The sequence below is a fragment of the Scheffersomyces spartinae genome (genome assembly GCF_019049425.1).
Source record: "Scheffersomyces spartinae strain ARV_011 chromosome Unknown scaffold_30, whole genome shotgun sequence".
Taxonomy (NCBI): domain Eukaryota; kingdom Fungi; phylum Ascomycota; class Pichiomycetes; order Serinales; family Debaryomycetaceae; genus Lizanozyma; species Lizanozyma spartinae.
Window position 1 is genome coordinate 67,539 of NW_025065077.1, and position 23,841 is coordinate 91,379.

Consider the following 23,841-nt stretch of genomic DNA (forward strand, 5'->3'; position numbering starts at 1 on the left):
TTACTTTATTTGTTATTATTTTTCTTTGTTATATATGGGTATTATGCTATGTACATTAATTAACTACTACTATCATGATTAGTTTGACTGAGTTTCTCTAATAATACCTGACCCGATGATCCTATCATTAAGATAAAGCACAAGGGTTTGACCAGGAGCCATTGCTCTTTCCTTTTCCATCAATTTGATGGAAAGAACACTATCATCATCACCACGTTGTAGCTTCAAGCAGTCGACATAAGACTTGTGCTGGAGGGATCTGAACTGGACATTCAAGTCTTTTACCTGAGTCCATTGGTCACCATTAAGTTGTAATTCTAGTGGTGACAGTGACCCAAACCATTGCCAATTTTCCACCACCAATTGGTTCTTGTACAACTTGTCATTCTTGTTCCCCCGGACTATCACCAACAGATTGTCGGCCAAGTTCTTTTCACTGACAAACCAAGTTCCCTTGTATTTGTCATCGCCCTGTGGCATCAGGATCCCGCTTTTCTGGCCAATGGTCGCGTGCCAAAGACCTTCGTGTTGTCCCCAGATCTTCCCGTCTTCGGTAACGATGTTCCCTGGGTTCGGTTCAAGGTATTCGGCCAAAAAGTCCCGGAACTTGGTGTCTTGCTGAACAAAACAGAGTCCATCCAGATCAGGTTTCAGAGCAGTGCTAAGTCCAAACTTGGAGGCCAACTCACGGACTTTGGGCTTGGTCAAATGGCCCATAGGCATGAGTACATGATCCATGACTTGTACAGGCATCTTAGCCAAGTAATAGGCTTGGTCTTTAGCCAAATACAGACCTCTAAGAAGATGGAACTCATTGCTGTCCAAGTGTTTCATGACTCGGGAGTAGTGACCCGTGACAAGCCACCGTCGGGTTTGCTGACATTGATCTTGGTTCATTACATGGTCATACAAAACTCCAAACTTTACGTGTTGGTTGCAGCCAACATCGGGATTGGGAGTCCATCCCTTCCGGTACTCGTCCAACATGGGCACAAACACTTTATGCCAGTACTCCTTTTCGAAGTTGACTCTTTCCACGGGGATTTCCAACTGTTTGCACACTGTCTGGACGTCTTTCCAATCTGCTTCAATGCATCGCGAAGTCTGGGTCCAGTTGGCCATGTAGATTCCCCGGACATTGGGGAACACAGAGGCATAAAGTGCAGCGCAGACAGATGAGTCTACGCCGGAACTCATGGCGATGACTATTTCATCTTCAGGTTTGGGATGTAGCTGTTGGTATTTGTTGGAAGATGGTGTAATGAATTGAGAGAAGACGGACTTAGCTAGATCCGAATTGAGATGGGTACTAGCTTTGGAACTTAGACACCGACGGTGCCATCGGATGTAAGGCACTATACGAGACAACATGAGTATATGTGTTGACACTGGTATACAGTTGTGGTCTGTTTTGGCAGATGTGGTTCGGGTTAGATTTTGTCGTGATGAGATTGATCTCAGTACACAGAAAGCGGTGTTAACATTATGTAATGTACGCACATCATCAAACTGATATAATCTGACACAGTCAATGTACACAGATACGGTGGTATAATCAGACAGAATACAAAGACTTCTACAAAGTACTTATTTCTTTAACATATTAATTCAAAACAGAGATGCTTCTACTCATTCTCCTACCCTGAGACAATCACCGTCTCGGAACAGAAGATAAAGCTGCAGATACGCTAGAAATTAGTCAAGCGAATCGATAACTCTTACATGAGTTCTCAGACATCTAAATATAAAAAAACTTGGTTATCTAGAGCACCAATAAGCTTAATAATATTGGTAATATCATTATCATATTATCACTCTAATCAACTTCAGCAGTTGACAAAATAAAACAAACAAGATAGTAGTTTTAAAAACCATGGATTTTGATATTCTTCTTGGACAAACCCAATTGAGTAGTTAAAAATTCAGAAACCTTAACTCTTTGGTCACCTTGTAATTGAATAACTTCACCTAATTCTTCATCCTTAACAATGTTACCGTTACAGGCAAAGTCCTTTTTCAAAACCTTCAAGATTTTCTTCAAGTCATATTCTTGGGGGACACCTTGGACGGTAGTCAAGGTCTTTCTACCGTTACGTTGTTGAATACGAATATGGATGTAACTGGTGGGTTGCGAATCTGAATCCCCAGTGTCGGCAAAAGGGTCTATAAAAAAGTGTTAGTAATTAATCTGAAAGTGATGGCGTAACATTACTTGATTTATACATGGCATAATCATGGCATAATCATCACGCGTATCAAACTAAAAGGGCAACTTCACATACCAAAAGCGTTTAAATTTTGGATAGTAGACATATAAAGGTTTCCGTGTGTTATGGTAGCTTGTTTTATTGAGTCAATAAGGAAGAAGAAGAAGACGGTGTGAGTTTCATTTAGGGGATCAAACCGAAAAGAAAAAAATGGAAGACCGGTCGTGTAAGTGTGCTAAAAACAGCCAATCAATGACCTAATGATTGCAGTACATAGAGTTTGAAATACGGTTGGATCAACTTACGAACCGGATAGAATGAAGGGATGAATCATATTACCGTCAGTATTGAATATTATAATGTTTTTGGTAATGAAGGAGATGGGAACTAAGCATAAAAATCAAGTCCAAGATCACGTGATATATTTTAATCACGTGACAAGATAACACAATAGATCAAATTTCATGCTATTAAGGGAACATTTTTACTACTTCATATCACCCTTTGACTTAAAGTAGTCGGAATAGTATCCTAATCTTCTTGTTTGGCATTACAACTCTCTCTCCCACCTAGAATCAAAATTTTCAACCTCTATACAGTTATAGTTACCCAAAACGTTCAAATTTTCTGGACATGGTAATTGCACTACGTATAATGCATGTGCAATTTACAATCTATGTCCCAACAACTGTACACTATAACCAAAAAGAGTATTATGTAGTCTAATGCGATAAAATGAGGGGATCATCAAAAAATAGCAAGCGAACAAAAGTTACAGTAATGCACCTATACTCTTACCAGTAAGACAATCGTCTAAATGATAATAAAATCTTTATCTGATAGTTCGTTAAACACCATATCCATGGGTGAGTTTAACTTTTTTCAACACCTTAGCAGACCGCGCTACCATTAACATACATCGTGTCTCTACCGTGGTTTTATTTGATGAGTGTTCCCTCAATGATCCTCTCTGCAAATAGCAGTGGATCTATAGACAATAATATGTAGAAACTTTGACTGTAGGTTTTTTTTTCTCTTGACCTTTTGCTGTGATTCATTAAGTCGTTAACTTTCGGTTGGGAGTGCTTGTGTGTTGTCAGTGTTGCTGTTAGTTGGATTCAGTAGGCAAGTAAGTTAGGTGAATTACTACTACTGTTAATAAAGTACTATACCATTTTGTTGATTCATAGACATTGTTAATTTTCTATCCTGTTTAAAGGTACTGTTCTGGATACTGATAGAGCCATCATATTACTACATTAATCATTATGACAGGAGAAACATCCGTTAAGTCCGCCTCTGCCACTGACGTAAGCTCGCCATCATCAAAAAGTGAGGTTAAAATTAAGAGTTTGAGTAAGAGTGATGACAAGAAGAATACTACCACAACTGTCACCAACGAACGAGAGAAGAAGAAGCAAACATTCATTACAAGAACCGTATGGACTCTTGTGATGATTGTGTTCTTCCTCGTTGTTATTGCTGGTGGGCATTCAACAATTGTATCATTGGTTGTTGTTGCTCAGTTGTTAACGTTTAAAGAGGTGATTGCTCTTACTGCTGAACCAGCTAGAGATAAGAATATCCCTTGGAATAAATCATTAAATTGGTATTTCCTTATAACCACAATCTATTACCTTGAAAGTGATGTGTTGGTAGGCTTCTTTCAAGATTACATTTATTCAAATAAATTTTTAACTGTATTGGTAACTCACCATACATTTATCAGTTACTTTTTGTATGTATTGGGTTTTATTTTCTTTATTTTGACTTTGAAAAAGGGGTTCTACAAGTTCCAATTTGCTCAATTGTGTATTACTCACATGACTTTATTGATTGTGGTGTTCCAGGGCCATCTTGTAATGGAAAATATTCTTACTGGTGTATTTTGGTTCTTTTTACCTGTGGCATTGGTCATTGTTAACGATATCTTTGCTTATTTATGTGGTATAACATTTGGTAGAACTCAATTGATTGAAATTTCTCCAAAGAAAACTGTGGAGGGATTTCTTGGTGCTTGGATCTTTACAATGTTGTTTGCCGTATTTTTTACTTATGTGCTTTCAATGTCTGATTTCTTCATTTGTCCTGCAGTCAATTTATCTACAAATGTCTATAATTTCCCAACTTGTGACCCAAACCCAGTCTTTGTTAGCCAATTATACACTGTCCCTCAGAACTTTATTTCCAGATATTATGAAGTGGATATTATTACTATGAAACCAATTTATTTGCATTCTTTGGCATACGCAACTTTTGCTTCTTTAATTGCTCCTTTCGGTGGGTTCTTTGCAAGTGGACTTAAAAGAGCTTTTGGTATCAAAGACTTCGGTGATACTATTCCAGGTCATGGTGGTGTAACTGATCGTATTGATTGTCAATTCCTTATGGGTTCATTTTCCTACTTGTACTATCAAACTTTTGTATCAACCTCAAATATGAACATTGCTAACGTTCTACAGATTGCAGTGATGAATTTATCCGAACCTCAAATCTTACAATTAATCAAAAGCTTGTTACGGTATTTGAATGGTGTTTCTTGGCTCAGTGATGGGAAATTAGAAACTGTCTTGCAAATCTTAGATGCTTAAAAGTATTGTTACATATTGCTAACTGGAATAACAGCTTTCTATCTGCAGCTGCATCTCTTACTTCGTTTGCGTCTGCTGCTGCTAGTACTGTTCATTTTTGTATAGTCATTTTTTGTATTCTATTGTAATGGTATAACTCTTTTCTAATTTTACGTTTGTTTGACATACTTTTATCGTCTACATTCCAGATCCTGAATTATATTCCTGATTTGTAATTAAATCTAAGACCATCAACCTGTGGAATGAAATATTATTCCGCCCTGCGTGCGTAGGTCAACAAAATTTCACGGTCCGTCTAGGCTACAACTTCCAAACTTTCCGGTACCTACAAAAGTATACAGAATTAGATTTTAAAAATATGGATTCTATGGGCAGCACTTGCCTAACAAGCGTATTCATGTCAATTTTCCTGTTAATGTGATCAGAGAAGGGTGTTAGCCTTATAGGCTTACTCCAATATGATTGAAATTACGGTACTTTTACCCATTTTTACTATTCTGCAATATTAAGTTGATCCTTTGATCAACTTTATTGGCATTCTCGTGCAACTCCGTCTAAGTATTTTTTGCTCTATGGGAGCTCTCCGTCTCCAATCATATCTTTGATTAACTTCCAGCAACATCCTCAATGTAGAGAGTGCTGAACTACTATCCTAATTTAAGTCTGAGAACCTGTATATAGGTTAGCGTACCTTGCGTCCGCGTAGTTTATCCAGCCTCCGATGGCTGGTTGGTTCCTGCATGTGTCCCGCATTCAATGGTTGCGAAAGATTTGAAGCTTAATATAAGCAGATCTTAACATGCAAGGCAGATGGTTGCGATGGGTTCCAGATCTTGACAATGCCCCAATTTGAAACAGGTCACATTTAAATTCACTAAATAACAATGTTGTCAATGAGGTCATCTGGCGATTGCTGGCGGCAACAAGTATTGGGAATTACGTGCTGATTATGATTGATCACTAATTATAATCCGCAGCTCATAGCGCACCCATAATATGTATATATATATATATATATAATCTGTGCATTCTTTTCTTTGACGTATTTTTTCTTCTCTAATTTCAATTTTCATTACTACATTCGTTATATTAAAAGTGGACCAACAAACTAACTGCCATTCTTTCATTCTTTACTCTCCTTTCAAGCTATTAGCTATAATAACTCCAACTTAATACTTTCTTTAAAAAATATAATCCAACCCTATTACTTTCCTTTCAATATAATTAACTAGTTTACCATGAGAACTTCCATCCTTTCCTTTGCAACTTTGCTTTCAATGGCCATGGCCGCTCCCCTTCCTTTAGTTATAACTCGAATGCATACTGCTGCTCCAGTTACAACAACTGAAATTTACACTACTGGCACCACTACCATCGAATTGCCTCCAGTGATGATTTTAATTTCTGATGGTGTCACTTATACATCCACCATGAGTGAAAGTCCGGCTGGTTCTCCTACAACATTGACTCTGATTGTTGCTAAGGCTGCGGCTCCCACTCAAAATGTGGCTGATACTCCCTCACCAGATACTCCATCTGTTCCTACCACAACTGCTTCCACTGCTCCTACTCCCGCTGCAGAAAATCCTACTTCCACCTCTGCTGCTCCCGTTGCAGGAACTCCTGTTACTTCTGCTTCCGTTGAAACCTCTCCTACCACCTCTGTTGCTGCAGCTGCTCCTTCATCATCATCTTCTTCTTCTTCTTCTTCCTCTGCTTCAGTGGTAGCCTCCTCTCCAACTACACAAGGCCAAGCTGCTCCTGCTTCTCCTGCTACTACTTCCGCTGGTGAAGGTGATGAAAATACAACCACAATCACAAATGTTCAGAAATCTGCGGTCATTGTCATAGTAGAAAACGGAACCACCATCACAAGTACTTCTGCTATTCAAGTTCCAGATACTACTGGTGCTCCAAACAACGCCAATGCAAATGATCCTGGCACTACTTCCACTTCATCTAGTTCTTCGACTTCCTATTCGTCTACTTCTTCGACTTCTTTTTCCACCTCTACTTTTACTTCTTCGACCACTAAGGGATCTATTCCACCTCCAAACGTCATTGTCTATTCACCTTACACAAACTCCGGTGATTGTAAGGATGCCGATACTATTAGCTCTGATATACAATACATCTACTCGTTTGGAATCCACAAAATCAGAACTTATGGTACCGATTGTCTTAGTCTTACTGGAGTTCTCCCTGCTGCTGCCAAATTGGGTATTACTGTGGATCAAGGTATCTGGATCGATCAAGGTATCGATAGTGGAGATTCTTCAGTCAATGCATTGGTTAGCTGGGGACTGGAGAACGGTTGGAGTGTATTCAATTCCATTACTGTTGGTAATGAAGTTATCAACTCTGGATATGCAACTGTTCCACAATTAATTGCCAAAATTGCTTCCGTCAAGGCTCAATTGAGAGCTGCTGGTTATAATGGTCCTGTGACAACTGCTGAACCACCTGTGTCTTTTCAAAAGTATCCAAGCTTGTGTACTGAGTCAAAAATTGACTTTGTTTCTATCAATGCTCATCCATATTTCGATGGTGCCAGTACGCCTCCTCAAGCTGGGTCATTTGTAATGACTGAAAAGGCTCTTGTGGAAGACGTATGTGGGTCCAAACCCGTTGTTATTACCGAAACTGGATATCCCCATAAAGGTGATGCTAATGGTTTGCAAGTACCATCTAAAGAAAACCAAAGAATTGCTATTAGTGCTATAATTGAAGCAACAAAAGGCGATTGTACAATTTTGACCACCTACGATGATTTCTGGAAAAATCCAGGTAGTTACGGTATTGAGCAATACTTTGGTGCTATCACTTTATTCCAATGAGCTCTCAGAGTTTTCACAACCATTCTTTTGTACATTAGTAGCATAGTTTTGACTTTCTCTCGTTTAATAGATTTGCCTTCCTGTTTGACTAAAATTCAATGATCTTTGTAGGGAAATATTCATCAATGAGATCCAAATAATAACCCTTTAATTCTTTCACATCAAGCAATGGTTGATCATCGCTCTTTGAATATAAATCGTACTTGTTGAAAGCTCTTACCGCACTCAACATTTTCTTATCATCTTCATTCATCAAATATTGGTAAGCATTCTCTTTATGCCATGGATAAAATGAATGGTATCGAATCATAGCCAATGCCTCAGGAGGTAATTTAGAATTCCTCTTCGCTACATGGTACATGTACTCATCATGACCCCATGATAACATCACTTTGTCTAGCCCACAATTCTTGTAGTAGATGCCGTACTTTGTGTTATACAAGGGGTTAAAGAAATCAGAGTTCTTCTTGAATGTTTCAGCGAAAATAATCTTCTTCAGAAACTTACACCCCACAGGGAAAGTATCACCAACAACATCCCATTGACCTTGGGAGTCAAAGAAATATAAAAGCTTCCCTAGATCGTGGATCAACCCCACCAACTGGAACCATCTTGGTTTTTTATCTCGTCTTATGGCTTCAGCTGTTTGTAATGCATGATCTATTTGGGACAACTCGGTATCAGGATCTGAATCGTCTAGAAGCTTATTCAACTTTTCTAATCCTTCCCAAACCGACATCTTAGCTCTTGTTTTAGTCTTGAAGTTTATACGAGCTTGAATGTTGTATGCCACTGTTTGCTTCTCGTGTTGTTCAATATAGAACAGTTTGACTCTATCACAAGCTAATTCGTATTGACGGAAAGCATTTGGATCAACGTTTTGAAGCACAGAAATTTTATCATCCCAGTCAATAGCCTCTGAGGGTTCCATTTCTTCCCCATCAGAATTAAACTCGTCTTTGGTGGTTGATTCCGGTTCCGGTGTTTCTTTGGTGGCTGCTGCTTTCAACTGATTAATCTCTAAAATTTTATTGTCTAGTTTTTCTAGCAATACCCCAGATTTCTTTGCGAATTTATCATCCTCTTGTCGTGTCGGCTTCAGTACCTTGTTGCTTGTTCCAACCATTGTTCTATAATTGTTCAGTTAGGTGATGATATCATGTATCATTTTGTATTAATACTTCTTTGTTTGTAGTAGGAAATGAATTGTGTTCGTGCACGACTTTGTGGATCTTAGCATAATAATGGGTCTAATTGAATATCAACACACCTCTTTCTTTACATAAGCCAAAGATGAAGACTGTATTCATACTATTAGTTGGCAGTAATGTATTTTGTTATTTCATCATCCGGATCTCTTCTAACGCGTGTGATAACCCTCACTGCTTCTATTAAAACAAAACTGAATGAAAGAGTCAAGCAGTATCCTTTACCTTCTACTTCATTGTATATTTGGTATACGTCATAACTTTTCCTATAATATCTTGTATCTACTATAATTAGTCTTAGGTTTTCGTTCCAAATGTCTTTACGGAACTTATGTGAAGTAAATCGTGAAGTATGCAATTTTGTTTTATTAGTCAGTCACATGACTAAGCAATCATCAATCATCAGTATACCAATACCAAGTCAGACAATTACGGGAAACTTGATGAATTTAATGAGGAGCTAGATATTGCTTCTGAGTTCAACTACTCTATGATGCTAGAATGTCAATAATTTTCTCTTAGTACTGAGAACATTAAGAGAGTTAATAGTGAATGGTTAAGTTACAGAGAAGTCAATTGACAAAAAGGTTATCATTTGGAAAGATACCATGTGTTTGTGGGAAAGCCGCTTATATAAATGGTACTATGGAGTGCTCTAAATGAAGCAATCCTGATATACTCTTAGCTGAGATGCGGCCCGCCAATCGTCTATTTCACACAATATACCATTGTGCTTCACTCACGTTGGAACCATATAATGTCCTGTAATTAGGAGTTCACCTTACCCACGTAGGAAGAGTCCTTGTGGGAGCTTCTCAAACCCGGAAGAGAACCTAATTAGCCCGTAGTGGACTAACGTTTACCTTTGATGTGTCCCGAAGGGATCCACAGTTCCTAAGTCTATAGAGAGTAGAAGCCGTGTTTAACTCATCTTAAGTTCTTCTACAGGAATAGAACTTCAGAAATTGGCTTCACTAGCTCAGTTGGCAGAGCGTCAGTCTCATAGCTAATCAGTTGTGCAATCTGAAGGTCGACAGTTCGAACCTGCCGTGGAGCACGTTTCTTTTTCTTTTTTCTTTTTTTTTTAAAGAGAACACAAAAGTGGACCAATAATTATGTGTGTTATAATGAACCTCCTTATTAGGGAAGTATGCAAACTTCAAAATAAAAGATTCTGTAAGAACAAGCCAGTAGGTACACAGTCGGGTATGGTGGGTAGATACATTCAACAAGAGCATAGGAGCATAGTATTAATCTTAACATAAATATAGATCGGTTTGAATGGTTATAATGGGGCCCATCATCAGCCGTACATGCGATTAGAGTGTCACTCCTATACGCATAAACTTATTCCTACACAGTAGATATTCAATTAAGCCCTTTGAATCATTAGGTAATTATTGTCTTAATATCGCACTTCAACGATCCCTTAAAGCATATGCCACAAACACACCAAATTGCTACTACAAAATGAGCAGAGATGCAATTGGTATTAATAATATTATAATTATTTTATAATGATCATCATACCTCATGAAAGGCCGCATTTCAGGTAACAAAATCAGAAGAAGAGGCTAAAATGACATTTATTAAATCTTCTGCGATGCGGTGGGGGTATAAAAAGGATGAGGGTTCGCTCTTGTGACAAAAAAAGTTAATCTACTTTTCAATATCCCATCAAACAATATAGTCATGCTTACCGACCCTCAATATAACGGTATCATATATTCCACGTATGCCTTCCTCCTTTTATCGGGGATAGCATTGGCATGGAAGTTCACTAAGTCGGAGGAGAACTTTTTGTCCAACAATGGTACTCAAAGAGGAATTCCATTGGCCCTTAACTTCATCGCATCAGGTATGTTATAATAATAATAAAAATATTATTATTATTACTAGATTTTTATCTAGAGGTTTATATATATGATCAAGACAAATTTTGACTAATGGGTGCCATGTCTTACGGGATTTGAATGATTCCGTAGGTGCATAGCTGAGATTACACCATCAATACTAGATCAAGTTAATGCTTGTGTTAGGATTAGTTCAAATTGTCAGAGGAACCAAGTAAAATTTGAAGATACAGATTCTTATTGGTTTCTGTTATCAGAGAAATGGACTCTTTCAAGTTAAAGTTGTTTTGTTTGAATTCATTTTAGCTCCATTTGTGCCCTGTCCTTACGATCGATGATCACAGCAACTATTACTAATCTATAAAGTATTGCCAGTCACCAGTACTTGGTCATTAAAAACACTGATTTACTATAAAGTGTACCGCTACTAACATATATTAGCCATGGGATGTGGTGTTCTCACAACGTATACCTCTATTGGAAACTTGGGTCTTCATCCTTTGTTAGTGTACACACTTGCTGGGGCTATTCCCATCTTGTTGTTCGCTTACTTTGGTCCCATCATAAGAAAGAAGTGTCCTGAAGGTTTTATCTTAACAGAATGGGTCAGACAAAGATTTGGTCCTGTCACTTGTTTATACCTTTCATTCTTCACTTGTTTCACCATGTTCTTGTTCATGTTAGGTGAATTGACAGCCATTTCTGGTATCATTGCAACCATGACAGGCTTGAACACTACTGCAGCTGTTATTGTTGAGTGTGTAGTCACTACCATTTACACAGCAATGGGTGGGTTCCAAGTTTCTTTCATCACTGACAATTTTCAAGCTATGTTTGTCTTAATCATGGTGATTATCTGTTTCCTGGGTATGGGTTCATACATCCACATTGATAAATCTATGATCGGACCAAGTGGTCTTTTGAAAGCTAACAAGTTAGGTTGGCAATTGCTTTATATTTTAAATGTGGCCATCTGGACTAATGATGCGTTCCTTTCAGGTTTCTGGTTGAGAGCTTTCGCAGCTAAAACCGATAAGGATTTAGTCATTGGTACCTCTATCGCTGCATTCGTCACTTTTGCTATCTGTACTTTAGTAGGTTCTGCTGGGTTTATTGCAGTGTGGACTGGAGATTTGACTGTTGGTGATGCAGACTCTTATAATGCCTTTTTCATTTTATTGGCCAAGATGCCCAAATGGATCAATGTTATTGTTCTTATAATGGCCATTGCTTGGTCTGTGTGTACCTTTGACTCATTGCAATCCGGTATGATTTCCACAATTTCAAATGATGTTTTCCGTAATAAATTGCACATCAATTGGATTAGAATTGGGGTTATCATTTTGATGGTACCAATTGTTGTTCTTGCATTGAAGGTTGCAAACTCCATTTTGCAAATTTATTTGATTGCTGACTTGGTTTCTGCAGCACTCATTCCAGCTATTTTCCTTGGATTGAGTGATACTTATTTCTGGTACTTGATTGGATTCGATGTCATGTTTGGAGGTTTAGGAGCATTGTTCGCCGTTTTCATCTTTGGATGTATCTATTATGGCAATGCTCGTGATGGTGGTCGTTTATTGTTGATTTGGAACGGTATCTATAATCCAAAAGATTGGGGTGCCTTTGGTGCCTTTGTCATTGCACCATTTGGAGGTATACTCTTAACTATGGCCAGTGCAGGAACCAGAATACTTTATCACTATATTGTGTCTCGCGTAACTGGTAAGCCATTCACTGCTTTAGATAAGCCAGAACGCGAAGAACAAGTCCATGAAGTTGTGGAACAAACTGATGATTATGGCAGCATTGACAAGAAAGCTCACTACGAAATATGAGTTACAAAAATTAATACCTAATAGTTGTACATTATACTACACCTAAACCCCGTTAATAGATTAAAAGTATGTGCATAGTTATGATAGTACGACACACGTCTCCCCTGAAGGAAGGAGATGCCGACGCAACTCCATAATGATAAAGGGGTAGACGGTTCTTATCTATGAAATATCATAGTTGAATATTCTTGGCTCTCAAACGAAGTTTGGTGCCGTTAATACAATATAATCTACAATTAGGATAATCCTATCACTAGCACTATGTTTTAAAGCGCCTTATTTTTTCTAGTTGACCATGTTGTATAGGAGTTAAGCACTCTTCAAGTTCTCCGCTATTTCTTCAAGTTGAAGCCTTTGGTTCTTCCCGTGCACGGCATCTAGAAAAGTTTGGTCTATGACAGTGACATCATTGGCAAGTGGGGAATGATGAGAATTTACTTTTCAGTACTAATGCTTCTAAATTCTCGGTATTACCCCTACAACCGTCAAGGGGCATTTTCTAGCATATTTCCGAAAGAAAGCTCGGCATTCTCCCCGAAGCCTTCGCATCCTCTGTTATATGCAGATAGTCAAAAATTCTTTCATAGGTGTTACCAGATTTCTTTATTGGTGGTTCCAGTAGTTAATAAACGGTATAGAAGCATTTGGATATGTGGTACGTGGGTGTCAGGTAGAGTTGAGCGAAATGAGTGGTCATCCGATACAATTAGAAAATACATGGTACTTTAATGCGATTTCATGTAAAACCGATACTGCATGTAATTGAATTATCGTGCCGTTCGAAGTTAAATAATGTTTGCCTTTTGACGTCAGAAATTCTAGAGTGAACACTTAGTAGCGCCGTTCCATCGCTTCGCAGAAAGTTTTCCAGATGCAGAATACTTTCCATTTAAGATCCGGAGGAATTTTAGTTTGAAAGTAGAAGTTGTTAACCATCCATCCCTCAACATGGCTACATTCCGTCATCATCTGTATGCTTCGCGTAAATATGAATTGGAAAAACTCCAATATAATGATTAATCCGTATTCATCGGAACTTATATTCGCACGTCAAGGAAGGAGAAAAACCGGGGCCCTTAAAAATAAATCCGTACAATATAAAGATCCAGAAAGGAACCATATGTATTGATAAGGTATAGAAAGCCGTATCTTGACTCAAACTTTATTCTCGTTTAGGCGTAGATTTACACAAATTGCTTTTTCTAAGTCACTCTACTTTAAATGCATGCTAAGCTCAGCTCATGGCTGATTATTGTTTCCTTATCATGCAGTTCCCTTTATCTCTTCATCTTCTCTACAATATCCTGGTTTGTTTTGTAGGTAATCAAATGTAAGCTTAATTATCTTGGAACTGAAATTCAGGACCAAAAGCCTTTGTATAAAACTATCATGATTCCTTAAGATTGATTTTTCTTAGTTGATTTTTTTTTGCAACTGATAGCCATTTTGTTTCTTTGTTTCCATCCAACTTTTTTACAAGATGGCTCGTCTGATAAACGAAGAAGAGAAGAAGGTCAATCCTATCTTAGACGTTAAGTCCAACGATCAAGTCGACTTGGAGGCAAATGAAGTTTCTCAAGAATACTCCGACGATAATACTTCTACTCAAGCTGGATGGAAGGCAAAGTTGAAAAGCAAAGTCCCACACTCCAGATTGATTATTCATATATTAATTGGGATGCTCTTCACAGGCTGGTGGTTAGCAATTGTTATTCAGGATAAACAAAGACACAAATGGTTGATTCCAACCGTAATTTACGGGATGATCATGGTCAGATTAATAACATGGCATTGGAAAATCTTACCTGTTATCATGCGGTACGTATTCGCTATCTGGAGTAAAGCAACTGACATTGTGAAAAATAAGCTTCTTAAATCTGATCTTCTTAAGATTAGTGCGGGTGTGGTTGTGGTTGTGGGTGCTATTGCCTTAGGAGTTTTCATTCCATCTGAAACCTCTTACTCAAAGAGAAAGGATAGAGTAGTTTCGTTTGCAGGATTGTTCTTTTTCATATTCCTAATGTTCTTATCTTCCAAACACAAGTCTAAGATTCAATGGAGAACAATCTTAGTTGCTGTATTACTTCAATATATCATTGCTTTGTTTGTGTTGAGAACTAAAGCCGGTTACGACATCTTCAAGTTCATTTCCGATTTGGCTAGACAATTGTTGTCTAGGGCAAAGGATGGTGTGGCCTTCTTAACGAATCTGAAAGTTGCCAACTTGGGTATGTTCTTCTTTGGTGTATTGCCAGCTGTGATTTTCTTTGTGGCCGTTGTTCATATCGTTTCTTATTATGGTGCCATTCAATGGGCTATCATTAAGTTTGCCAAATTCTTCTTCTGGGCTTTAGGAATTTCTGGTGCTGAATCAATTACTACAGCTGCATCTCCTTTCATTGGTATGGGTGAATCTGCTATTTTGATTAAAGATTTCTTACCATACTTGACAAAGGCTGAATTACATCAAATCATGACTGCTGGGTTCGCTACCATTTCCGGTTCCGTCTTGGTTGGTTACATTGGTTTGGGTTTGAATGCACAAGCTTTAGTTTCTTCTTGTGTCATGTCTATCCCTGCTTCCGTTTGTACTTCAAAGTTAAGGTATCCTGAAACAGAGGAGCCTTTAACCGCTAAAACCGTCGAGTTCCCACCTAAAGATGAAAATGAAGAAGTGTCAGAAAATGTTTTGCAAGAATTTTCTAAAGGTGCTACCTTAGGTTTGGAAATTGCAAAGTCTATGATGACCCAATGTTTGTGTATTATTGGTTTGGTCTACTTGATCAATGCTATTTTGACTTGGTGGGGTAGCTTTTTGAACATTCCAAGTTTGACATTGGAATTGTTATTCTCTTACTTGTTTTACCCATTAACATTCTTTTTGGGTCCTCCAAGGGAAGAAATTTGGAAGATCTCCAAGTTAATTGCGACTAAGTTTGTTCAAAATGAGTATGTTGCTTACAGTATGTTGAAGTCTGATGACAGATATGCTAATTTATCTGACAGAGGTGTTTTGATTGCCACTTATGCTTTATGTGGGTTTGCAAATTTCGGTTCGGTTGGTATCACTTTGGGTGTATTCAACACTTTAACGAAGGGTAAGAGAACAAAAGATGTTGCTGAAAATTGCATTTCCGCATTACTTACTGGCTTTATGGCCACAATGATGTCTGCGTGCATTGCTGGGATGGTTGCTCATGATTTGAGTATGTTCAGCAAGAATTAAGAGAGGATGTTTATGATATTTTTTTTATTGTACTATTAGAATTTTAACTTCATATCGTGTCCCACTTCAGGGACTTACCTAGTATCATTTTATTAGCAGATGTTTCATCTCTAGCAGCTAAATTATGCGCAACCTATCAGGTACCTTACCAATCGGAACCCATGGTGAATTTCAAGAATTTTCAGGATTTGTGTTTTCAAACTCAAAGTTTGCACTTATAGGAGAAAACCTGAATCAAGCCCTCTGTTTCTGCATCGTTAGCCCCATTGGAACTCTAACGCTAGTTTTTGAAAGCGAAAGAAGTTTATAGCATTGCATATGTGCAAAAGCGGATGCTTGTTGAAAATAATACCTCAAGACAAAAAGATTCGAAAATGCACAAATAGATGAGGCATGTACTGCAGTTTCTTGATCTTCTTTTTGTTTGAGTAAGTCTCTTGGTTTTCAAAGTGTCTGTCTATTTGTGTCTTATGTTAAGCCCAGCTCATGGTTTATTTTTATGATATGTGTTTCCTTCTCGTATATAAACTCTAGGTGTATATGACAGTTTAAAGAACGGTAAGAGATCTGAAGGCATACCTGAAACGTCATTATCTCCGCACTACAAACATGATTCATTACCACGAAGTCTATTTTTGTTTCCAGTATGGTTGCTCATGATTTGACTTTCTTCCAAAAGCGTTCAAGGAAGAAATGAGTGTGACCCTTTTTCATTGTATACTTCCTAAACATTTGTATTATCTTATCAGTGTTGCTTATTGTTTATGTGTTCGAAGGAAAATCATGTGGACAATTATAGCCCTGTACCCCTTTTGGATCATAACCTGCGAGGGGGGGACCAGGACACCAGCTTTTAGAATAAATTATACAATCTCGTAGCCAGTTTGCGTTTCCCCTCCATATCCCTACCAGATTGCGGACTTCTTATTTTAGTGTAGTATATTTTTATCTTCCCCACATTTCGGTAGCTCCATCCACATGTGATATCTTTAATATTTAAGGTTTGCAACATAACGGTTCCTCTCACACTAGGCAATTGAATTACACCATCTTTTACTATGATTTGGATTATTATAGGTGCCTTTTTTGCCTACTGGTTCGCATACCAGATTAAGCATTATCTTCTTGCAAGATCTTGGAATTGCAAACAAGTTTACAATAAGAAAGTGGGCCCCTTTGGGATTTCTTTCTTCTTCAGGCTCCAGAAGCAAAAGAAGCTTGGTGATCTGATGAGATTCCTTTCCCAATTGTTTGAAGATGGAAAAGATACATTAAGGCTCAGGATATTATTCAATAAGCTATATATGACTAAAGATCCGGAGAACATCAAAGCTATGTTGAGTACTCAGTTTAATGATTTTATTTTAGGTCGTCATGAAATGGTTGAACCATTACTTGGTGATGGGATTTTCAGTTTAGATGGTGAAGGCTGGAAGCATTCGAGAACAATATTGAGACCTCAATTTGCCAGGGAGCAAGTTGGTCACGTAGAAATGTTGGAGCCTCATTTTCAAATGATGAAGAGGCACATTCTTAAGCACTCTGATGGTTCGCCGTTTGATATTCAAGATTTATTCTTCAAGTTTACCATTGACAGTGCTACAGAGTTTTTGTTTGGCGGCACTTGTGGCTCTCTCCGTGATGAATCAATAGCGGAATCAGGAGGGGAACAAATTGTCAATGGAACTGATTTTGCAAAATGCTTCAATGCAAGTCAGTTATATACTAACACCAGAATATTAATGCAATGGATGTGTATCTTCTGGAATAGTAAAGAATACAAAAGATGTAATGAAGTTGTTCACAAGTTTGCGGATCATTATGTGGACAAGGTCTTAAAAATGGATCCTGACGAACTTGATAAAAATTCATCATCTAAGTATGTCTTTTTGTATGAGTTAGCAAAGCAAACCAGAGATCCTAAAATGCTAAGGGACCAGAGTATTAATATTTTGCTTGCAGGAAGAGATACCACAGCGGGGTTGTTATCTTTTGTATTTTATGAATTAGCAAAGAAACCTCACATATGGTCTAAGCTAAGGAAGGAAATTGTCGATAATTTTGGATGTGATACTAATGATACTTCGAATGTTTCTGCATTATCTTTTGAAAGTTTGAAAAAATGTGAATATTTGAAGGCAGTAATCAATGAAACTCTTCGTTTGTATCCATCTGTTCCAAAGAATTTTAGGGTCCCAATTCGTGACACGACCCTACCAAGAGGTGGTGGAGAAGATGAATCTTCACCAATATTTTTACCAAAGGGATCAATGGTGGCCTACAATGTTTATTCTATGCATAGAAACAAAGACGTTTATGGTGAAAATGCGGAAGATTTTGTCCCTGAAAGATGGTTTGATTCAAATGTAAAGAACATAGGATGGAATTACTTACCTTTCAATGGTGGTCCTAGAATTTGTTTGGGTCAGCAATTTGCTTTAACTGAAGCAAGTTATGTTATTGCGAGATTATGTATGACATTCTCAAAACTTAGAAGTTTTGAGGATCACTACCCTCCGGTTACAATGCACCACTTGACAATGTTCGTGAAGGATCACAATAATGTCAGTCTTGAGGTATAAAACTTGAATTTGAGAACACAGGATTCTTCTAAAGAAGATTAGACATTTCAACAGAGCATATTGGGCGAAGTGGCCGTTAACTCAAAGTGAAACTTTTAAAATACTGTATGACATAACTGCTTCTGGTAAGTTGTTCTATAGAGAAATGTTTAACGCTTTACCACAGTTATATATTTCCTTTGTAACAAAAGTGCCGAATAATTTTACGACTTATCTCAGTTTCTTCGATTATTTCACCTTAGCAAATCTTGTTTCCATATTTTCAAATCAGTGTCCTCGAAAATTTTTATAAAACACAGTAATCTCTCTCTTATAAAAGCTTGTTCAAGAAAGGCAACAATTTTAAATAAAAGCTCCAGTAAAGGATTCTGCTGATGTCATATCTTCAATCTGAGGTAGTTTTTAGTTGCATTTTGCCGTAGTATATTCTATTACAGTGCTCTGTATGTTCGAACTATTTGTGGAAGTAAATCACTAGATAAACAGATTACCCTCAACGTAACCTTGTGGTAAATGACAAACCTCACAAACCCAACATTTTTCTGTAGCCTTGATTAGAAATATTTACACCGTGATCTATGGTTACCATGAATCCATTATAACCAAGGATAGCTATTTGCATGGTTTTCGAATGTTATCAATGTTCATGACGTCATTTTGATGCTGTTCCTTACGATGCCAAGTTTGAGATTGCGAAATTTTGCAGCCACATTCCGCACACATTGAAACGAAAGTTTTCCTATAAGGCATAATAGAAGTGAGATCCTTTAAATTCAAATGAATATTATAAATACTACGACAATGTAGTTGTTAAGGTTGCCTGAAAAAATTCTGTTCGCACCTTAGCGTCAAAGAAAGAACAGAGTTGCCTTCTGTATGCTTTATCTCTTGGTTCATATCAGATTGCAACCATCAAAAAGTTATAGCATTGTAGAAAACTAGAAGCAAACAATAAGATTATATTACAATTGATTGTTTGCAGTACTTCAAAGATTCTTGATTGCGATGCTCATCGTTGTAAAAAGTATATCGCAATCGTATTTCAAATTAAAACTAATATTATATCATATTATACTAGCGTAACAATGGTACGCTGTTTTTAGAGTAACGCCTTTAGGTATGGATGGGAGGGGAAGAATGAATGGTTACATTGGAAGGGGTCATAGATAGTGAACGATGTAGATATATAGTGACTTTGAAGTATTGAGGATTGTCCTTGATTTTAGCGATTAATGGTAGGAAATATGAGAATTAAGGATTAGGAGTGTTCGAGAACTAGCTTATCACCTTATTTTTGTGGGTTTTTTTTTAATTTGTTAGAAATCTACTCCTCTAACTGGAAGGTTTTGAAAATTCATGAAATCAAATCATCAACATTTTGATAGAGTTAAGTATTTAGACGCCATTTCTTTTGTATTGCATTTTGCAGCCACAGAAGGACTTTACTATGCTTTTTCTGGATCCAAATATACTGAAATAGGATTTTGTTCAAATTTTCCAACTATGATTACGACTTACAAGGTGTAAGTGGACGCTCATATGGGTATAAATAGAATAAATGTCCAAGGTAATATAGTTTTTTGTTTCCTTTGTGCAAGCTCTCTATAACCAAACATTTCTGGTAGGAAAGGTCGAATTAATAAGTGGAATTCCACAAATAGAGCCCTTTTCTCAGAAGATCTGCCAAATGCTGCATACCTTGTTGGTGAAAACGACACATTAAACGAAGAACTCTTAATAGACTTTCGCTCACTCATATACAAGCTATAAATCATATATACAACATTAGCAACTGAGTTAGACTTTACTCCTTAGTTTATATTTTTGCGAAGATGTTCAAAGTGTATTAAAATTTGACTAGATTTTTGAAATGATGGAGCATATGGTATGTCGGTTCATATTCTACATGAATTAAGTTCAAAGTTTTAAAATTCATTCTGAGCTTTTCTCAAACAGCTAGAACCAAAAAGAAGATTGGTAAGAGAGAATAGTCAGGAGGTATAGATTAAACGAAATCCAAACCTTCCAATTGAAGAAACACGATGGATACTAATAATTTTGATAATTTTGAAAAGTTTGCCATAACATTTTACAAATTTTTTATTGTACAACCCCGAATAAAGCCATTATGTCCTGAAATTTAATTTCACAAGTCAAGCAATTTTGTAGTCAAGCTTCACTCTCCAAATTTATTGAGAATTGTCCATGCATAAAATAAGAATAATAATTTGTGTATCTCTTCTGGGGCGTTATTTATTCAAATTTGATCACTCAAGAATTACTGTAAAATATAGCTTATGACTTTGTTCATTTGAAGCTCTGTGCGCAAACAAATAATGCAAAAGTCATTTTGTTCAATAGTGAGATGGAAGATCTTGTTAGATGAGCTAAAAAACTAGCAAAGGTCTCTCCAAGGATAAGGCTATCCTATTAGGGATCATATCTAATACTTTTCGCATTTGTTCCCACAGGTCGACTCCTGAGTAAGCAATTATACATTTGAAATCAAAAATGCACTAAGATGGCCAAAATGGATCAAAATGCGACTTTTGGCGACCATCTTATAAGTGTTCGTAATGGAGTAGAGAAGTGAAATCAGAGTGCTTTAGGTATATAAAATCACTTGCTTTTTAACTGGAGCCTAATAGCTGTAACAAAGATGAAAATTATTAATTCTTTAGTTGCTTAGAAGTTGATTTACCCGAGCATAAGATACGAGGTAAAGATTAAACGAATCACTTTCTAGAAGCTCTGGAAGATCTGCAAACTTTATGCGCCGCATTCCTCTTTTCGAATAAGCTATTCCCTTGACCTAGAAAAGTCCTTGTGGTTCACTTCTTTTAATAAATTGCATAGTAATTGTACACCTTTTGAACAGCGACGTTTTCATCATTGATGGCAACCTTTTTTTAACCTCACTACGTGTTAGTAGTTTTCAACCACATTTCACATGTACCTTATTATTTTTCTTAGGAATTTCCATTCAGTTTAACACATGTGTTCTAAATCTGGCCAACTATTATATTATTTCTGAGGCAACAAAGGTAACCAAAGCCAATAGAATCTCAAGTCTTTTGTCTTTTAGCTTGGTCAAAGTTTTGAGGCAAAGGAAGGAATTGAGATCATAAAAGGAAACTAGATGCGACTTATCTTGTTTGTTAAACGGACTGAATTTTTGTATTCATTCTTCACACAAAATATTTAAAGCAATATTGGTCAAATTCCTGCAAGTATACCCAATTATACAACTCAAATAGTCGAGTATATTTTAGTTAAACGTCAACGTCTTTTGTCTCTTAGATTTTATAAGTTTTGAATTCTTGGGTTACCTGTAACTCTTAGTTGAACTAAACTTATGTAGATATCCATTTAACCAATTGGGTTCTTTTCCAAGAATTCTACCTGCTTACGCAAAAAAACACATATGTCACCCTTAAACTTATCCAAGTATGGGAAGCGAAATTTTTGCCGGCAAACAATCCGTTCCATAGTCAGCCATTGATGTAATTCAAAATCAAAACTTTCGCCCTTTGTATTTTTCGCTTTGTGATTTCCATAGAGTCTATACCGCATATGATTCTCGTCCTTATCAAATATATCTTCCTTTGACGTTAAATCAATTGGATCAAGCTTGGGGAAATTGCAATGCAAAGTCCAAGGACTACCGCTCTTTTCTCCAAAATGCTTTTTTCAATCTCCTTCAATTGTTCTATCTGCTCCGGAATCAGTAGTTTCCCCATTTCTCCAGATTTTATCGGACCAGAAATATAGGTTTGGAAAGCCTCGTAATCTTGTAATGGATCCTTCTGAATCATTCCAACACCCTGAAATTTACCCTTTGCTTCGCTGTATCCCAAAGTCGCAACAGGTGTATAAACTTGGTAGTATTTTTTACCCAATACTGAAGCAGCCGCTGTAAATGTTTCTTTGTCACCTTCTCCTTGAGCTCCTAAACTAAATAATCGATAGTATAATTTTGGGCCATGAATATTGTAATACATCAGCAATAAAATAGTATGCCAATGGATATCTTTATTAACAAATAATTGGCCTGATTCAGTGGATAAATTGGGGATAGCACCATCAAATTCAGCATAAGGAATATTTTCTATTTCATCAGGGTTAACATTTGCTTCTGTTTCGGTATTATGATCTAGTGCTAATGGGAATCTCAGAAATCTAACGCGTTTGTTCTCATCAACCTTGAGCAGAGCAATTTTATAAAACTCGGGAGAAATTGTTCTCTTCCAATAATCTGGCCAAGTTATAAGACCATACTTTTTGAATAGCTCAGAACTAAAAATAGATTCAGGATTTCGAACCATCATATTATCAGAATCTAACATTAATACATTTTGGAATGACGTCACCAAGAGAGCCAAACCCTTGTATTGATATGAGTGAAATTCATTTTTCATCATCACCAGAGGTCCCAACACTTCCAGAACCACAACACATTTTGCATTGTGGTGAGGCAAAATTGTATAGCAAAATTCCATCTCTTTTTCATAGTCGGAGTATTTTGGAATAATCACCTCAACTGGTAAGGTACACCCAGTTTCTCGAAGGGATAAAAGTGAAAGATAACTTAGCCAGGAATACCTTCCACCACCAATCATCACCACACCTGTGGTTCCTTTCTTGTAACCATATGTTGGTTTAATTTGGAGTAAATCATCCACAAATGCTTTATGCTTATTATGTAGCTCGTCAATGGTTGATGGCGAGATATCAGCCCTGGAAAGTAATTCGCTTTTTGATTGACCTTTAGTCTTCTTCCCAGTATACTTTATAGCTTCATCAACATTATCAAATCGAGGTCCATAGACATACATCAGACCAAATACCCGCGACCATAGTAAATGAAAAGAAGGCTTATCTTTAAAGAAAGGCACATCATTTAGCAATAAAGAATCTTCAGTACTGGTATCGAATTGCATACTATCCACTAAGGAAAGAGGTAAAGTGTAGTCATTGTAATGAAGTATTCCTACCAATCCAATAAATAAGAATGCTGTGGCAGCAGCAATGACTTTCACCCTCTTCAGTGTTAACAAAATCATCTCCACAATGATTGGGATCTCGTCATTTATATTTGTGATCTTTGTATCCTATATCTTCGTTCTCAACCCTTGAAAACTTTAATCATACTCTCGTTCGCAAAATTGGCGTGTACGCCTCACTATGCTTCAATTCTATAGATTTTCTGTGGCTATTCAACTATTTTTAAGAAAAGTTGAACCAAACATGTCTCTACCTATAAAATCTTTCTAAATGTGATCGTTCCAATTTATGATTTTATCAATGGGTGTTCTTGATTGCTTTTAGCCTTTCTTGGGTTTGTTTTAGGGTTTCGGTGTGCGGGGCTCTTGTGTTTTAGGGTTTCGGTGTGCGGGGCTCTTGTGTTTTAGGGTTTCGGTGTGCGGGGCTCTTGTGTTTTAGGGTTTCGGTGTGCGGGGCTCTTGTGTTTTAGGGTTTCGGTGTGCGGGGCTCTTGTGT

General features: G+C 37.2%; 9 protein-coding genes and 1 non-coding gene across 10 annotated transcripts; 6 read left to right on the forward strand and 4 right to left on the reverse strand.

Annotated features, from left to right (window-relative positions):
* Nucleotides 1–78: 78 nt before the first annotated feature.
* On the reverse strand, nucleotides 79–1,371 carry KQ657_003473 (tRNA-5-taurinomethyluridine 2-sulfurtransferase; the record flags this gene model as incomplete). The annotated part of the gene is made up of 1 exon (XM_043194194.1): nucleotides 79–1,371. The coding sequence occupies one exon, from the start codon at nucleotides 1,369–1,371 to the stop codon at nucleotides 79–81; it is 1,293 nt and encodes a 430-aa protein (XP_043046979.1).
* Nucleotides 1,372–1,864: 493 nt separating this feature from the next.
* On the reverse strand, nucleotides 1,865–3,401 carry SUI1 (translation initiation factor eIF1; the record flags this gene model as incomplete). Its single annotated transcript, XM_043194195.1, has 2 exons — nucleotides 1,865–2,163; nucleotides 3,380–3,401. The coding sequence occupies 2 exons, from the start codon at nucleotides 3,399–3,401 to the stop codon at nucleotides 1,865–1,867; spliced, it is 321 nt and encodes a 106-aa protein (XP_043046980.1).
* Nucleotides 3,402–3,475: 74 nt separating this feature from the next.
* Nucleotides 3,476–4,798, forward strand: CDS1 (phosphatidate cytidylyltransferase; the record flags this gene model as incomplete). Its single annotated transcript, XM_043194196.1, has 1 exon — nucleotides 3,476–4,798. The coding sequence occupies one exon, from the start codon at nucleotides 3,476–3,478 to the stop codon at nucleotides 4,796–4,798; it is 1,323 nt and encodes a 440-aa protein (XP_043046981.1).
* Nucleotides 4,799–6,036: 1,238 nt separating this feature from the next.
* On the forward strand, nucleotides 6,037–7,635 carry SCW11 (putative glucan endo-1,3-beta-D-glucosidase; the record flags this gene model as incomplete). Its single annotated transcript, XM_043194197.1, has 1 exon — nucleotides 6,037–7,635. The coding sequence occupies one exon, from the start codon at nucleotides 6,037–6,039 to the stop codon at nucleotides 7,633–7,635; it is 1,599 nt and encodes a 532-aa protein (XP_043046982.1).
* Nucleotides 7,636–7,723: 88 nt separating this feature from the next.
* Nucleotides 7,724–8,761, reverse strand: KQ657_003477 (uncharacterized protein; the record flags this gene model as incomplete). The annotated part of the gene is made up of 1 exon (XM_043194198.1): nucleotides 7,724–8,761. One exon carries the CDS (start codon nucleotides 8,759–8,761, stop codon nucleotides 7,724–7,726), a length of 1,038 nt encoding a protein of 345 aa, XP_043046983.1.
* Nucleotides 8,762–9,811: 1,050 nt separating this feature from the next.
* On the forward strand, nucleotides 9,812–9,900 carry KQ657_003478. The gene has a single exon. It is a non-coding gene; the product is annotated as a tRNA-Met (tRNA).
* A 58-nt stretch (nucleotides 9,901–9,958) lies between these two features.
* On the forward strand, nucleotides 9,959–12,534 carry KQ657_003479 (uncharacterized protein; the record flags this gene model as incomplete). Its single annotated transcript, XM_043194199.1, has 3 exons — nucleotides 9,959–9,962; nucleotides 11,072–11,077; nucleotides 11,138–12,534. 3 exons carry the CDS (start codon nucleotides 9,959–9,961, stop codon nucleotides 12,532–12,534), a joined length of 1,407 nt encoding a protein of 468 aa, XP_043046984.1.
* A 1,480-nt stretch (nucleotides 12,535–14,014) lies between these two features.
* Nucleotides 14,015–15,760, forward strand: CNT (Cntp; the record flags this gene model as incomplete). Its single annotated transcript, XM_043194200.1, has 1 exon — nucleotides 14,015–15,760. One exon carries the CDS (start codon nucleotides 14,015–14,017, stop codon nucleotides 15,758–15,760), a length of 1,746 nt encoding a protein of 581 aa, XP_043046985.1.
* Nucleotides 15,761–17,064: 1,304 nt separating this feature from the next.
* KQ657_003481 (cytochrome P450) lies at nucleotides 17,065–19,166 on the forward strand (the record flags this gene model as incomplete). Its single annotated transcript, XM_043194201.1, has 2 exons — nucleotides 17,065–18,232; nucleotides 19,150–19,166. 2 exons carry the CDS (start codon nucleotides 17,065–17,067, stop codon nucleotides 19,164–19,166), a joined length of 1,185 nt encoding a protein of 394 aa, XP_043046986.1.
* Nucleotides 19,167–21,953: 2,787 nt separating this feature from the next.
* KQ657_003482 (alpha-mannosyltransferase) lies at nucleotides 21,954–23,384 on the reverse strand (the record flags this gene model as incomplete). Its single annotated transcript, XM_043194202.1, has 1 exon — nucleotides 21,954–23,384. A coding segment is annotated over one exon (1,431 nt), but the record flags the coding sequence as incomplete, so codon positions are not given.
* Between the last annotated feature and the right edge of the window lie 457 nt (nucleotides 23,385–23,841).